This window comes from Polyodon spathula, chromosome 19, assembly GCF_017654505.1.
Source record: "Polyodon spathula isolate WHYD16114869_AA chromosome 19, ASM1765450v1, whole genome shotgun sequence".
NCBI classification, from domain to species: Eukaryota; Metazoa; Chordata; class Actinopteri; order Acipenseriformes; family Polyodontidae; genus Polyodon; species Polyodon spathula.
This window is the reverse complement of record NC_054552.1, coordinates 3221667-3239602: the sequence shown is the minus strand read 5'-3', so window position 1 is coordinate 3239602 and position 17936 is coordinate 3221667. Positions and strand designations below refer to the sequence as shown.

General features: G+C 35.5%; 1 protein-coding gene across 7 annotated transcripts in view; it reads right to left on the bottom strand.

The window, feature by feature from the left end:
- Positions 1-17936, bottom strand: part of LOC121294852 (anoctamin-1-like) — a 47356-nt gene that overhangs the window by 14319 nt on the left and 15101 nt on the right. For 3 of the 7 annotated variants that reach the window (XM_041218988.1, XM_041218990.1, XM_041218992.1), the window contains 11 exons: positions 12803-12901; positions 12546-12697; positions 12208-12262; positions 11553-11604; positions 11042-11097; positions 10632-10673; positions 8477-8541; positions 8034-8168; positions 5735-5895; positions 2776-2858; positions 542-553 (listed from right to left, as the gene is read on the bottom strand). In XM_041218988.1, the coding sequence (XP_041074922.1) occupies positions 542-553; positions 2776-2858; positions 5735-5895; positions 8034-8168; positions 8477-8541; positions 10632-10673; positions 11042-11097; positions 11553-11604; positions 12208-12262; positions 12546-12697; positions 12803-12901 (912 nt within the window). Of the gene's footprint in view, positions 1-541; positions 554-2775; positions 2859-5734; positions 5896-8033; positions 8169-8476; positions 8542-10631; positions 10674-11041; positions 11098-11552; positions 11605-12207; positions 12263-12545; positions 12698-12802; positions 12902-15046; positions 15098-17936 lie in introns of all 7 variants that reach the window. The other 4 variants (XM_041218989.1, XM_041218991.1, XM_041218986.1 and 1 more) reach the window with 3 other exon arrangements.

The window sequence follows — 17936 nt, the reverse complement described above, 5'->3', positions numbered from 1 at the left end:
GCATTGAAAAAGCACTGTGAGGGAATTGAAGCTGATGATCCTTTATGCATCAGTTTCTGCAGAAAGTGGACACTAAGCATTGTCAAAATAAGTCCTTAAACTCTCCATTCCCTACATCTTGAACACTATCATCTGATTAGTATTTTTTTTTCTACTTTTTGGATTCATTTGGCTTTTTTGTTTATTTTATTAGAATTACTAAATAAAGAAACACTTTGACAATACTTGTCCACAGGAATGCAAAGCCGCCCCACTAAATATCAAAAAAAGAGGGAAAAAAGGAATGAGGAGGAAAAGACCAAAAGAAAATTACAAGAAAACTTAACCAGAGCTGCAAGATTACAAAAAAATATATAAATTACAAAAGAAACTTGGAAAAAAGATGTTGGAAAGCATCAAGACCAATAACGAAGAATAGCCCCCGAAGTTCCCTTCTGGTGGAAAGAGTGCGTTGCAAGCAGCAGGAGAAATCTTACAGGATACGCTTAAGAGAAAAAAAATAAAATAAAACACACAATAAAAAAACCAACAAAACCCAAACCTTGACTGCTTCCTTCAGGAAACCAGAGTGGAAAAAAAGAAGAAAAAAAAAATTAAATTACTGAATTATCCCATGTTATTATACAGTATATATGTTAAATATATACATAAAAAAAAAAAAATACTGAACTGAAAACTATAAAAAACCACCAGAAAAAAAAAGCAAACTGTTGTAGGACAGTACCAGGAAATATCTTATATTGTGATTTTTTTTAATGCTTGAAATAAACTTCATATTCATATGTTAAATAATTTATTCCATAAATGTACAGCTTTGTGAATTGGGCCCATGAGATGCTAGTTGTTGTCTTGGTGCATGGATCACACAGTTAATTAAAACACACAAACCCCCCCCTCCCCAGAAACACACCAGGACAGTCTGCTGCATATTAACTTAAACTGGACTGTTATTAAAGGTACAGTGGCACCTGTATGCCATAAGAGACAAAAACTAGTTGTTATATAGTATGCTATTCTCATTGCTGATTTTTAAAAGTTCATTGCAGTAAAAAAAAGTCCATTAAAAACAGAGTTAATGTGAATATGTCTTTAAAATCAGGTTATCAATGATGTGTTACTGTCATTCGATTTTTGTCCCCTGCAATTTTTCGTGAAATGTTTTTCCCTGCTCAATATATTTATAGGTTGTTTCCCCAATTAATCATGGCAGTTAAAATATCGTTAGCCGTTAGTTTGTTAAACCACTTCTTCAATTTTACTAAAACGCTGCATAATTCATTACATCGTTTTGTTCTAACTTGCATTCTCATCACTGTTTAATGTTCTGTATAGAACTGTTTAATTGGGCTGCACTTATCAGACTGGGGTTAGATTACCTTCTGACACTAACTTACAAACTTCTTCTTGTAAATTCCTCAAGCTATCTAACACCGCCTGAGAGACATTTAATTGCTTGGAGATCAATAGAAAAGCAAGTTAAAGACTCTTCAATGTCAGAGTAGGTAGGTTAACCACGTATCATACCTCACAGTGTTATTAAACTGATACTTATTTTAATGAACTGCTATATTGATGTTCTGTTTTTTTTTCTCACATTTTGTGTTTCTCGTACTGCATTAAATTTGTTCAATGTTTATCCTAACACCCACCATACACCAAGCCTCATGCATACAGTGACTCATATACAGTGCTGCTCACAGTATGACACTTGATACAACAAATTATTTTGGGACTGACAAGATGTCAGAGTACAGTATATGCAATGTCAGCAATAGTTTTGCCCAGATGACATCTGCAAAAGGACCGCTCTCTTAGAGGCTTTTATTATCATATTACACCGTGTAACAATTTTTTTTTTTTTTTTTGTTCCTGGGTAGTAAGTGTTATTTCCTAATTGCTTATGCCTCACAAGTATAGAAAATGGCTATTATTCCCCACAAACTTTGCTTTTGTGACCAGGACAGGTAAATTTCAAAATATCACTATTTCCAATGAGAATTTACAGTATAATCGTAAATCTCGAAAAACTACTCACTTCTAAATCTTTTGCAGTCATTTTTGTATTACTTTAGTATAAATACATGTTAATTTGAATTCATATGTTGTTTTTTTCTGACTTTATGTGAACGAAAAGACACAAAAACGCCCGTTTTCTCATTGGAAATAGTGATATTTTGAAATGTACCTGTCCTGGTCACAAAAGCAAAGTTTGTGGGGAATAATAGCCATTTTCTATACTTTTGAGGCATAAGCAATTAGGAAATAACACTTACTACCCAGGAACAAAAATTGTGTTACACAGTGTTATCACTTCAAACAAGTGGTTTGTTTTTTAAATTTCTGCAGTCCCTTTAAAACACAAGAGAAGCGAGCAGACAATGTATATGAGCTCAAAGTTGTTTTCTAATAATGAACTTTTTTTTTTTTTTTTTTTTTTTTTTTTTTACAGTGCACACATTTGTATGAGATTTTCCATTTACAAACTGCAAAAACATACAGAACATAAATAGCATATTAAACAAGTAAGAAAGTCAATAGTTGGATAACTTAAATTATAAAGTATCCCTTTAAGGGCCTTCTTCGTATGCATTATGTAATAGCTGAACCGCAATTTTTATAGCGTTTATATGGGATCATGATCAGTCTAATGGGAATGCACTCAAATAGAGATCACTACATTCTAGTCTACCACTATATAGGTTAACAAATTAGTACAAATGCTTTCAGGGGAGTATGTGTTTAACTGTAGGACAGAAAGGAAAAACTGTGTCTCACCTCCTCTTCCTCGAAGCCTGTCAGATCCCATTTGTAATTGAGCCGCATTTGTCTTCTCTTCCAGTGCTCCATGAACATGGCAGCTAAAAACAATAACATAACCCTAAATATTTATTAGCAGGTAGAGAAGGGAGATGGGGAGAAGGGGATAGAATTTCCTTAAGATAAAGGACATCAGTTGCATGACACACCGCCTCATATGATGATCTGCTAATGGATTGTTAATTGTTAAGCTGAGGCTTCACTGAACAGAACACAGATACAATCTATATTAGAGCTTCATTAGAATCCTAATTAAGTCAATGGCACCAGCCTTTCTGACAAGCCTGAGGAATGGCTGTGCCTTGGCGCAAAGTAGTATAATAATGTGCCTTGTATGATTTATATGATTTAAAAAGAAAAGGTCCCATAAACTGTGGAAGAAAGCTAAAATAAAATAACATGTCAACTCAAACAAAAAGAGATGCATGTTTTGTTTGTTTTACTGGCACGCAGGAAGTCTTTATAAAAATAAAAAAAAGTGTCCGGGTTTTATTTGTTAAAAAATCTTAGTTTGTAATATGAAACTGGTTTGCCTTTAAGACCATAACTCTGAAACAATGTTAAACGAAAGATGCATAACCAGGGGGTTGATACTACAGAGTAGACCGTTATGAAAGGAGACACATTTTGTCCTGCGGGCGCAGCAGAGCTTGTTGGTTACAGAGGAAAGCTTAAGATTTAAATAGACATTTCAGAATAAACAAGCATTTTTCAGTTTTCAAGCTTTTGGCTTTAAGAGGTTCCCACAGACATTAAATACAAAGGCCTCCTCCTTTACTGATTGCTTCATTAAGAAAGGTTAACTATCTGCTGTTATTGTACATCGGATTGGATTAGTAGGTGGAAAAAATAAAATCTAGGCTCTATATCAACACCTATGGATAAAGGTTCTGCTTCTGTAGATTTATAATAAATGTTTAAACTGGATGTCTTCACATTATCCCGTAACCAAGTAAAAAAAGAGCTGAACTTATAACTGGAGAAGCTGTTGTTGTTTTACCAAAGCAGTCATTTCCTGCCTTCGTTGAGGAGTGTATTATAGTGACCTGTGACGATAAACAGGGTAAAGGAATGTATAGAAAAATGTTTGTATATCCAGCTCCTGTAAAAAATATATTCTTCTGTATCTCTGAGAATGTGCAGAGCTATTGGCAAGACACTGCCTGATAGTTAAACCTGCTGTCAGAACTTAGATTGAATGACAATAGGCGTGCTCCATAACTACAAATGAGATATTAGCCCAGGAAAACTAAAACGATGTCTCAATGTGACGTTACCAGCTAAAAGTGCTGCCCTTAACTTTAACCAAGAAAAACACACATGTTAGCAATTGTATTTAATTAATTAATTAATTAATTTAAAATAAAAAAATTAAAAAATTGGACTTGATTCTCAAAAAATGCAACCAATGAAGATACCAAACCAGAAATAAGCAATCCTTAAATGTAAATATGGCACATCTTTCCAATGAACAAATGCTTCTCTGTTCTAAAGATTAAATATACATGAAAAAAATGCTGAATATTTACTCCTGTCAACAGGCATGGTAGCAGCTCAGGGGATGCTGCTGGAGTGGAAGGAATGGTTTGATGGCAGACGGAATACCATAACTTCCTAACAGAACTAACTGAGAGGCTACCTCTTGAGTTCTGCAACACTATTAAAAAACAGAACACTGCTTTAATTGAATTGCATTGCCAAACCTGGACCACTGTCCCGAAAGTAGGAGGCATTACCAGCACAATCTACATGCAATGCAAGTGTAAAGTAACTTTTCATTAGCCTCCAACTGTAGGTTTGGTGTCCGATCTAATGCTTCATTGACTCAGTACTAATTCACATCATTACTAAAGTTAGACTGATCTTAACTGCAATGACTCAGTGTGCATGGATTTCATTTTGTTTGGGTATGGTATCACATCACCATAATTTAATTCTTGGTTTATATTACTGCAAAGCTTTGTTTGACAGCAAACAATCTGACAGGCTGTCATCACAATGGAAACAGATCCTGCCAGAGCATTATAATGCAGGTTTTTTTTTTTTTTTACAAACCCATAAAAGTAATTTGATCTTGGATGTGCTATCAAGATAAAGACTATTCATTACACCTGCACGATTGGTTCTGTGTGTAATAGAAGGGATCTGCAATCATTTTGTCTATTAAAGCGAGACGGTTGCCATGGACACTTCACAATTTCCACTTGGCAACTCTTTGGCCAGCTCAGTTAATCACTGTCAGTAGAAAAAAAACATACATGGTCACAAACCATTCACACTAAAAGTCAATAACAAACGATTTACCCATTGATTCAAATTACAATTAGTAATACACACATTAATTAACTCACACCTAAGCAAACATGAAACACACACCACCACTGTTTAGAACCACTTTTCAACCTTTTCATCTCAAGTGGCAGTGTTTCCAACCGAGACCACCAGGTGTATCAGTAACTATGTGCATTCTTAAATGGCTGTTGTAAAACAGAGACCTACCCATTACAAACAGGTTTTAGTTTTTTGGGTTTTTTTTTGTCTGCAAGTTATCACTGAAAATGTGATGGCATCAACTAATTATTTGACAAGAGTTATCCATAATCAACAACACAGAGTGGCTGCTTTGGTATCCCCGTCAGTAAAACAGACATTTGAACATTGTTGTCATTGTTTGTCATTGTTCTGTGATTCAGTCGTACAAATACAATTGATACATTACGACACGATTAAAGGGAGTATTGTGGTTGAGGGATCACATCATCATAAAGAGCAACTGCCAGTTGCAAGCTTGTCCCATACGAGGACTGGCACTACAGGTTGAAAACCACTGGGTTAGATCATTAAAATAGGCCAGTAGGTGTGCCCAGTGTGGTCTTGGTATTAAACTGCTCACAGAGCACAGAGTTCAAAGGCTTACCCCACAGTGCCATGAAGATAGAGAAGAAGACAGTGGCCGGGTTGTCGAAGAGATGGCTGGCACGTGCCGTGGCACAGGCGGTGCTGAGCTTCCAGTAGCTGCAGGTTCGATCGCACAGGGGGCACATTGTGATGTTGATACGATCGTCACACATCTCCATGCTGGGCAGGACAAAAAACAAAGCTTAATTTCAATGTATTCAAAACCTCTTTTACACAATTTTTTTTTTTTTTTACAAGGATTTTTAGGTACAGCATTATTTCTCACTTTGTACCATTTTTACTCCTTGTAACAGGATAGCGGCAGCAAAGACTCGGATCAAAGAAGCTACAGTTTAAATGCTAACGTGCACTTTAATAAACAAAACTAACACCAAACAAAAGGGCACAATGGCCAAAATAAAGGTTTAACAACTAGAAAATGTAGCCCTGGCTGCTCTCTTATGTGATGTTGCAGCTCCAAATTAGCACTAATTATTCTTTTAACACTAGAAGCGCCAATGTAGTCATTTCAACGGTTTTCACATTCAAAATTTAAATTACTCTGTGTGTGTTAAAAATTCCTAAATACATGTATTAAATACCCTGATGGCGTTTGAAAGTCAGAATAGCAAAAAAAAAAAAAAAAAAAAAAAAAAAAAGCTATAAGCACTTCTACCTAGAACCGCTTTTTGACAGCTTGTTACAGTACATACTTTTACAATCACCGGTGTCCAGTTGCTGTATTTTACAATGTACTGGACATAGCAGGCATCAATTCCTTGGTTTTGTACAAGGAATGCACAGGGGAAAATATCAGTAGGAGAGATTTCATCTTGAAGCTAGCCACAGCGTTTCGGTAGCAACATTTCGATCAGAAAGCTATAAAGTAGCAGGGAAACCCAGCGAAATCTGGATACAGTGCGCACCAAGTGACACACGCAACAGAAAACAATGCCAGGTAACTAAATGCAATAAAAATAAAACTTCTGATATCTGTGCCCAGTGTGAAAGAGCAGTATGTGGTAAATGCACATGACAAGTTCTTGTGTTTTACATCTGTGTGAATTGTGCCAATACAGGGGCGACTTTGAGGTATGTTTACCTGAATGTGCATTCACGTTACACAATGGAAATTGAGTTATTTTCCTTTTTTAATTTTTTTATTTATTTTTTTTTATAAAAAATGACTTTGATTTTACAATTCTATATGTACATATACCAGTTTACAGCTGTTTACATAATATTTTCTTTTCAAATGTTTATTTTATTATAGTTTTTCATTTTTTTAAGCGTTATATGTGCACATTTTGAAAATAAAGCCTTTTATGTTTATTTTTTCATTTAAATATGGTGTTTCTGCTATGCAAATGTTAGCATGATGTTCATAAATCAAACTTTTTTGTCTGAAATGTACCCGTCAAAATGACTGCTAGGTAGTAGCATAAACCCGGCGGTTCTAGTGTTAAGGTGCAGCCACATTCTCACTTGTTTTTTGGCAGGGACAGAAATTAATCCCATCCCTGACAACCACCACCAAACACACAAAACACCACAATATTTACAGGCTGAGCTCTCACTCCTCTTTTGTGGAATAGTGGAATTCAGTCTGTTTGTGTTATGTACTGCAGAACCCTACTTGCAATCAATTTTTGAAAGATTACACAAACAAACAAAAAACACTGGACGCAACTCACTTTCCTGTGCGGTTTGTGTGGTTTAGAGTGGCCCCAGAGCACTTCATTGACAAAATCACGTAAGTGCTGCATAGCTTAAAATCTGCAGCCTTTAAGAGTACTCTACTTCATTTTGACTGGCAAATGAACCACACTGACAAATTCCCTCCAGTTCCCTCTCAGGTATTTACATGCTGATTACAATCAACATTAAGAACGTTTATTTTTTTTCCTGGTTTGTATGTTTTTGTGTGTGTGGGTCATTTGTAAGAGTTTTTTTTGTTTTTTTTAAATGTACAACAGATTCTAAATATGTAAATATATTAGAGGTAGGCATTCAAACATGTTAAAACCCAGATCATAGAACAAACAAGCTTCATTTATATATATATATATATATATATATATATATATATATATATATATATATATATATATAGAGAGAAATAGAGATAGGAGAGAGAGAAAGAGAGAGAAAGAGAGAGATGCAGTATTATATACTACAATAGAACTACATTATAAAAGACAAAACTGGGGTTAAGATGACTTCAACATACCCATGCATGCTGTGACACACCACTGATGTTCTTGTAAAGAGTATTTATCAAGACCCAGTTTAGAGGCATGGAAGTACTGTATACTCACCTAGGGATGTCATCATCCACAGTAGCACAGCCATAGAGGAACACAATAATCCCAACCAGGGATGCTGGGATAAGCATCTGTGTGTAAACGCCAAGCCAGGCAAAGTACAGACCAATTTTCTCCCCAAAATATTTTCTAAAAGAAAAACAACATTACAAAGCACACTTAAACATGCTTTTTAGCAAGGTAACTTAAAAAATACAGTACTGTCAATGCAGTCTTTTATCGAACAGCTTTAGTTCATGCAGACAGGGTGCAAGTTCAAACTCTCCATTCGGCCCAGTGCCAACTAATATAACACTCGGTGTAGCAGATAAGCGCCTCAATTATTCATCACCACTTTAAAATGCACCTTGAAGGTCTGAATTCAGCTTAGTGGCTGAATCAGACTGATCTTTAGTTTGTGTTCTAAAACAAATAGCTATGTGACCTTTGTTTCCTACCTGATCAAATCAATAGGCTGGTATTTGTAAAATACACTGTAGCTTGCCCATTCTTCATACAAGAGCTAGAAACAAAAAACAAAAAACAGAAATTAGACATGTTACAATTTTCCTTTAACAATGGAACAAACACTACAAATTAGACCACTGAATCTTTAAATACAGAGACTGTATGCTATAAATACATCATCGACCATTTTTGCATAAATATCATTCACCACAAACAACTTCTTCCAAACCACAGCATACTGTTAAGGATGGTATTTTAAAGTACTGTATGCCTAGTTATGATTTTCATTTCTAATACAGGCTCTCATTGGGTTCTCACACATCGCAGCAAAGAGTTACAGGTCATGGGTTCAAATATGTTTGGCATTCTGCAACATGGCTTGACATTGACCTGTTATTATCACCATTATTGTTGGACTTTACCAGGACAAAAAAAGCCAACACAGACAAGTGCAGTCTATTTATATCTGTGGCACTGTTAACCTGCACAGGGCAGAACAGTACAGTTGTCCATTTGATATTTAAGAATACCCCTGCTATTAACACAAGCTAGGAATGTTTCATGATGGATGGAGTTCCAAGTGCAGAACAGACAATGACATGGACAGGACGCTGAGATTGTTTACTGCAGGTCTACCCCAGTGTCTGCACATAATTCTGTGCCGACTATAAATACAGTATATATGGTCCTACGTTACATCATTTGGACAGGCCAGTGTTGGCAGCTCTTTGAGAGCTGGCACTTGATCAGTCTCTGGTAGTAATGTGATCTTTGCATGTATTCGTGTGCTATGGTGAAACTCAAGCCTGCATAGACACTCAGATTTCTATGCAACATCAGAATTAGAAGGTCCTTTCCCCTCAGCACTGCCTTCCCTACAGTTGCAGCCAAAGGGTTTTAGGGTTTGTTATACTGACTCAATCTTAAGGCATGAGGTCAATCATCCACAAGACTGTAATCTCCAGAAAGACAAGAAAGAGTCACTAGTTTGCACGAACCATATCAAAAGCAGCAGAGAGATTGTTCTTTTGTGCCAAAGCCGCCTTATTTAATCTAGCTCTGCATAAGAATTTCTAAATATTTTCGTAATGACCACGTGGGGTTCCAATGGACCATTACACCCTATGGATTAAGTCACATCTCAAACCGTCATGTCCTGCAATGTTAAACAGTCTGGATTTCTTCTAACAACTGATACTAGCTAACACAATATAAATTATATTTTGGTGAGCTTTCCTTTGACTATGTTGTATGTATTTTGAAACATTTCTCCTGTTTTGTTTTGTTTTTTTTTTTTTTTATATAATGAACCATAGTTATATTTGATAGTTGTTTATTGCTGAAATTGAAACTTCAATCTGTTTGCTTCCTGTTATGGACATCTTAATCGTCTTTACTGCAGCCAGACTGAAGTGTACCATATATCTTTGTTAACGATCTGTTCACTTTGGATGGTGCTGGTGTGTTGGATTTTGAGTGCCCCTATGCTAGTCCCACTGGTATTTTATGAGAGGACACAAGCACTGCCAGGAATAACAGCAAAGGATATTCTGCTGCCAAGTGTAATGGGAAGTTAACATATACAAATTTATTTCTGTTCTTTATTGAAATATTTCAAAAGAAAACTTGAAGTAGATACAAAACAGATCTGCAAATGGGAGATTCTGATCTGGATATGAATTTCATTGGAGCTCTTAGGCATTGTTATTAAAGGACATCTCCCATTAACCGTCAAACCTGGAGACATAGACATGCAATCAGGCTGAAGGAACACAGAAACAGCTTGCTTCCACTGTACCTCATTAAGAGGTTTCCTTCACATTTGTAAACACTTGTCCAGTCCTGTGATTTAAAGCCTATAGCACTGTGCACAATGTCCCTTCACCAACTACTCAAAGAAGGATGTAGGAAATATCTCAGACACAAAATCTACAACATACCTTGTGCTAGGCACAGCGTGGAAAGTTAAAACAGTTTAAAACAAACGTCCAATCCCAACTCTGTATAATCCAAGGACAAAAATAAAATTAAATCATAGTCTGAAATGAAGATCAGTGCAGGTCATAACATTTTTTTGACTCAATATTGGGTTCTGCATAGCTTGCAAACAGAATAAACTTAGCAAGACAATAGATGTGTTCTTACCTTTCTGTCATTAGGCTCTGCATTTTCACCTTCACAATCACCCTGCAAAGAACATCAGTTATTAAGCAAACAAATAAACACAAATATCTAATACAGTAGCTATAACACCCCTCACATGATGGCAGTAACCAAGTGACATTTCAGGTTCTATTTTTTCACTATAAATACACTAAATCAACATTTCAGATCACTGATATTTAACTCTCTCCGTTGAGTTTGCTACAAAATGAAAATCTCAAACTCAAAATTAATTCACAAACTAGAAAACATAAATCACAACACTACACTTACCCACAGAGTCAATTTCCTTTATCTTTAAAATAATGAATCAATTTCTATTTCAAATTAGACATCTGACTGACTGCAGCACTAAACACTGCTAAAGAATCAGAGTCAGTAAAGTAACCTACATCATGTAAGGGATAGGCTGCATTATAAACTCCATTGGCAAGCAGGCTGGTAATCCCTGTAGAAAGACAAAAGGATTTGAAACATTTCTATATAGAGTTGATAAAGTAGCTTCATCTTGGAGACGTAAAGCTACAACTATAACATAGACTTGCGTACTTATAATGCATATTGCCTTATAAAACAGACCTATATCTTCATATATTGACGGTGTATCCAAAAGACAGTTTCCCTTATAGCCATAATGCTGCCTGCTGCTGTTGATTGATCATACTGAGCTTGTACTTCAAGTCTATGACGTTGCACTGAACAGTTCTCTAGTTTGACCCTCGTTTCTACACGCTTATGAGGTGGGATCTGTTTGTTTTCATTCTATAGCTGATTAATGTGAATATGAAAAATAAAAAGTAAACCAATCCTGATTATGTTGACAAAGACAGCAACAGTAAGTACTGTAGTGATGTTGTTCTAAACACAACACGGTGCTTGCTGAAAAAAAAAAAAAAAATTTACCCATGCTGTATTTGGCTTTGGTACAAGTTATCCTCTTCAGTATTTCATAAACCTAACAGAGACAGGGACAAAATATGTAACTTTCATTCAAAGTCACTTTATCTTTTCCATGTAAAGCTCTGTTTTTTTTATTTTTTTTTTTTTGCAATCATAATGCAACAGTCTTCTTGGCTACTTTCCAATCCTGGTAATCTGTTTTCTTAAAATAATGAAAGCTGTGGTATAGACAGAATGCAGATAACTATAGGCTGTAATATCACAGGAAGCAGTACCTCAGAAGTGAGATTCCATTGGTGTGGTTGCAGAAGCGTTTTGATGCTGTTCATTTTTTAACATATCCAGCACTGCAGCCCAGTGGGTAACACTATATTAGATGTATCCATATTGACCCAAATACAAATCACAGTAAACTTTGGTAAGGCTAAAATATAACTGACTGGCCTTTTTTTTTTTTTTTTTTTTAAAAAGCACTTTTTTACTTTATTTTCCTTTTTTTATAAGCAATTCTTCTTTTACTAATAGAAGCCAATTAAATGCCAGAGGGGAGAACCAAGTGAATTATCAACCCCTTTTAAATTTTGATTTTCCTGTTGAAATTCAACCACAAAGAATTGCTTTAGGCATGGGCATGCGGTCCTAGACACTTGATACTTACTATTGTACTTCTCGTTTTACTGTCAAAAAAGGAATCTTTGTCTGATAAATCAAACCTGTTGAAGAAACGAATAATGAGGAATATGATTAACTTTGGTTCTGTAACAATGAACTTTGTGTTGACTTTCTATATAACACATTAAAAGAGGTAATCAAGACACAATTGCAGCGATATAAAGAGTGGACAAAAAAATAAGCGCACTACCATAAACAATAAGGTGTTGTTTTGCAAACATGGCCAAGCCAGAAGGCACTTCTAAACCCGGATCGAAGAGTCTTTACATACAGAGGCAGATATACCGACTGCAATCAAACAGAATATGTGTATAATTAACTTACAAGTGCTGCTTTTCTCTTGAGAAAGGATAGGAGAGGTGCTTTACTGAGGATATTCTTTTTTCTTCCAAGTTGGGGTGAAGTGGTTCTGTTATTTTATGAATAAATGTGTTGATTTTCTCCACAAAGTTATGGCTGTGGTTAACCTCATACACCTGAGAGAATTGCACAATTTTACAAAAAGCAAAACAAACAAAACAAATTGTATTATGAATTCTGTCAACTGGCTTAACATTAAAAACAAGAAAGATGCAACCTACCTTTTTGGTTGGCATTTTGAGCTTCATAAACTCTGCCTCTCTACAGAGCACGTTCCAAGGAGCGTGTATTTTCACAAATCCTATCCCATAAGTTTTTGTCTGAAAAACAGAGATTAGATTACTACTGTGAAAGCCATGTTTAATTTTTACTGACCCTGAATATATATATAGGCCTACATTATCAAATGACCTATGCTATGTCCTATCTATTCGGATCACTGCAATAAGCTCCAATTTACTTTCTTTTTTGTAATGTCTTATTTTTTATACAACCCTGCTACTTTTCTTAACCCTTTCATTGTCATAATGAGGCAGTTCAGTAACTCAAGCCTACTGTACCAAAAAAATAACCTCATTAGCAGATTCTGACCTTGTTTTTAATTCCATTTATTTACATAAGCGGTTACTACAATCGAGCAAAGCTTTGCTGAAAATAATATTTTGCATCCATGTATAGTTGGCTGATGCATTATGCTCTGTTAAAAATAATCTCTGCACAATTATATGACATATATCAAATAAATACCAACTCAAATATACTTGTACATCAATTAATTGTTGCATTATCACAGTTTTTTTTTTCTTAAATTAATTTTGAACCCAACAATGGGAAACACGGTTGAACTGCAAGTCTAGTTTTAGTACAGTATTCTCCTAGAAGTGTATCGGAGACCTTATGTAAAGAACACATAAGACAGGAGATTACAAGCAGAAAATGTTTTCTTATGCAATTTAATTTATGAGGTTTGTGATGTGTATTTAGATAATTCGCATGCATTTAAAACCAAGAATGTGCAGAATGCCGAGTGTATAAACACTGCAAACTTGGGAATGTCTTACATTTGATGAGATAATTATGGAATGTTTTGGTAACTCAGCTTAAATTATCTAACCTTTGGTCTTGTGTCTAGAAAATGAATTGATGTTATAGGGCAATTCTTTTCTACATTCATTTAATAAATCATGATAGTTTGTGAAGTATAAGCTATAGTTTCAAAAACATTTCAAGAATCCTAAATAAAACCTTTTGAACTCTTACAGTCAGATTTATTTTTTTTTCATACAGAAGTTTTGTGTTTTTAGATTTAGTCAATATTACACCAAAACAGCTAATAATGCCAATTTTGGACATAAGAGTTCAATGGTATATAGGCCATTATTAACTCAAAAGGACCACCGATGACCTGAAACATCACAGCTCTCCAAATCATTTCCCACAACTTAATATAATGTTTCTGATTGCTGTTGTCATACCCTGAAAACTGAAATAATATCAACAGTGGTACTTTAGCAGAAAAATGGCCAATATATCATTTTACATGAACACAACTCAACAGTTTTTGAACAGTGTGAACTGTCAGCCAAATCATAAGGTTTGGAACATTTCAATGAAATATTATTCCATACGTGAAAACAAATGAACTTGTCATACCATGTATTAGCAAAACTGTGTAAATGTTCTGTTATACTGTACTCACAGCAAAAAGAAAAAAAAAAGATTTCTCACATGTGAGATGTATGGAATAATAGGGTTATTCCACCAATACTTTTTTTCCCAAAAAAGTGGAGCTTGCCCCATGTTCGTAAAGGGCCATTCTATTGTATTTTTGTCTCTTGAACCCATCTTTTTTCAACACTAAAAAATACCATGGAATGACCCAACCATATTTAGTCTTGAATGGGAAACTGTCAGGTCTGGCAGAATAACTATTTGATATAAACAAACTCAACAAAACTGCAAACATTTAACCACAACTACTACTGCCAGGAATGAATAACAGTAAATATCTATTTTATCCTGATGTACAATGACACGGTGATACTGTTATTCACTAAAATGACTCAAAATAATGAACTTAGAGACACACACTGTCTAAAGGAAAATAAGCACGTTTTTATAAAATGAGATCACCTTTTTGAGAAGGAATGTTTTTCACATTACAATATCTGTGTAAAGAAACCCTTCCATATCATTTAGCCTGTAATGTTACTTTTTTTTTTTTTTTACTTTTCAATTATTTGAAAAAACAAGCCGCTTAACCGACATGTCTGCTTGTATTCTTTAAAGCACTGATATGTAATCTCATTATGCACTCCAGTCATTACTTGAATGAGTCATTTGTTTACCCTTGCTAAGAAGAAGGAGAATAACAACAAAAAGACACACAGCAACAGCAATGAAAATGCCCCTGTGATGAAACAATCAACTGCAGTCACTTGGCTACTACAAGGTGATACTCCTACCAGTGTTTGATCCGTCGGAGAGCCATGCTCAGAATCTGCATCTCTGCAGGACTGCAGAGCCAGGAAGCAAAGTCAGAGATGGAAGTAACAGCAAGAAACAAGACAACAAAAAAACATGTGACAGGTCCTGCATAGGAGGCAAACAGCCGGTTGTTTTTTTTTTATTTTTTGTATGACATATTTTTATACCAGGCAAGATTGTTTTTTTTTTTTTTTTTTTTTAATCTATAGCTCAATGCCTCTTTCTGTGTGTAGCAAACATTCCATAGCTAAAAAGATTACTAAGTGTGATATGATAACACTCATTGAAACCCCTCTAGTAAAACCAAGATTATATCGTCAGGTATGTTGGTACACACAAACATGTATACAAAGAGAACTGCTAACCCCTATTGGTAACATTACTGTACCATTTACTTGACACAATACTAGCAAGGTTCCAGGCCTTTTTGTTCTTTGAAAAGACAGCACCTCTGTGACACTAAGAAGGGGATGGGACTTAGACAAAGTAAAATGTGCTTACTTGTTTTATGAATACTACATTCTATCATACTAGCACTGCGAACAGGACAATGTAGAACACAAAAGGACTGCACAGGAACAGCTCAGAGTCATTGTATTGAGTGTATATACTGCACCTAAGCGCAAGTGATGTCACAGTCGTGTTGGCATGTTTTTGTGTTCTTGTGGCATAAGCTTTAACTCGTGGGCAGTTTTTAAGAAATTCAGATGTTTACAAATATATTGTGTTATAAAAGCCACCTTATAAAAAAAATATTTGAAAAAACAAAGCCTCAAATCTCAAAGTTCAAACAAAAAGAGAAGAAATGAACGATACTACACTATTTTAAGAAATCTATACAGATCATGCAATGTACAGGGTTAGTCACAGAGTAATTTTCAGTTATGAAGAGTCTCAAGTGGACAAATAAACCATAGGATGTAACAGAAGCTTTTCAAATTCTTTAAGTTCCTGTTGACAAGTTTGCTGACAGTCTGCAGTATGATGGTAAAAGAAAACAATTTACCAAGGAACAGGATTCCTTCACTAGTATTGCCTGCTGCATATACATAAACTCCTAATCATACGACATGCCATTGCACAGTAGTTTGTTAACAGAGTGGCTACATTTAATAAACAGTTAATACATACATGATTACCACTGGCTTCATGGTGTCAACATATAATTTACACTTGCCATTACAGCATCTGAACTCATACTTAAGAAGATCTGAAGCCGAGATCTAAAGTTATCTCGTAAATATCAGCTTTCAACAATTTTAAGTTTGTCTTGTTTGAACCAAAGCCATTCATTACATCCTTGCCGTGTTATTACAGTCACAAAGACATTTTAACATCCCCAGGGAAACTCCTACCTAGAACTGCAAAGGGTGTGACTGCTCTACATTAAGCACAATAAGCCTTTAAACACATGATTGGGCATCATTGACAGATATGTTGCTGTGCTTGGCAGCCATAGAGATGAATACAACCCAGAAAAATGAGTCTAGCTGATAGTAAAAAAATAGAATATATAGCACAGGCTGCAACAGCCAAACTGTTGATCTCTATAGTGGCTGGAGTCTTTATATTGGGCATTATTTTGACAGGGGCCTTTATGCAAAAAGGAAACAAAAAAAATGGACATCATTGGCAACTGCAAAGCATCCAATTCCAGCCACAAATCAGAGCACAATCACTGTGCTTCGTTAAACCTTTTATGAACAGAAAATACCATTAAGGAATTTGGTCTGGGTACACATTTCTGCTAAATGCACGTTGAGAACGTTTACAGAAGGAGCATTTTGTTATCCATTCACTTGGGACACATGGAAATTCCTGTAGTTTCCATTTTTTTTTTTTTTTTAATTAATTTAAAGGCCATTTAAGTTGATTAAACTTAAAAAATAGTACTCCAATATCGGGCTACAAAACCACCATCAATGATGATTAGAAAAGCTCTGAGAGACCTCAAGAGTGCATGCATTAGGTACTGGCTCATGTCAACAAACATATTTAAATGTGATCACATGCACGTAGTCATCATTACACCACATTATGTTCAATCATGTCTGCCTTTACATCAGCCTGCAGAGTAGTTTGCTGGTTACATAATGAATATACCTTTTTAAGTTTCCTACACTTCCGTAGAAATGATTCCAGATGCTAATTAGTTCAATTTAATCTCTCCTGTAAACAAATTGAGTCATATCAACATGCGCTCCAATGATCTGAATATCTAATATGGAAAGTCTGCCTTGAATTAACCTCATTTAAATGTAGCTCACAAGATATAAAATTAGGATTAATCATCAAAATGCCCTCCCTTTCTGTAAAAAAGACCACCTGTATTGCATGGTTGACATGTAAAATTGCGCTTTATACATACATTGTAGTTCATGGCGTATAATATAGGCTATTTACAGTGTGCAATTTTTATTCATATTAAGAAAAAATAGCGCTTGAGCACTTTTAGTTAGTGATGGGATAAATATCCGAATATTCAAACAAATATTTCTTGACATGTATTCGGATACAAAAATCAGATGTTTGTATTTGCTAGAAATGACCAAAATACCTTGCCCTTATTTCCAGCCTCACCAGAAGTTGTGCGACAGTTTAAAAATGTACACTCTGCTCTATAGCTTGGAGATAGTCGGTTCGAATCCAAGTTATGCTACAGCCGACGTGGAAAGGAGTTTCCAGGGGGCGGCGCACGTTGGCCAAATGCTGCCCAGGCAGGGTAGGGGTTAGGTCGGCAGGGGAGTCCTCGGGTCACTGCACACCAGTGACCCCTGTGGCTGTCTGGGCACCTGCAGGCTGGCCTGTACGCAATTCAGAACTGCGAGAACTGACACTGTAAGTTCTGAATATGGCTGCACGGTGGGC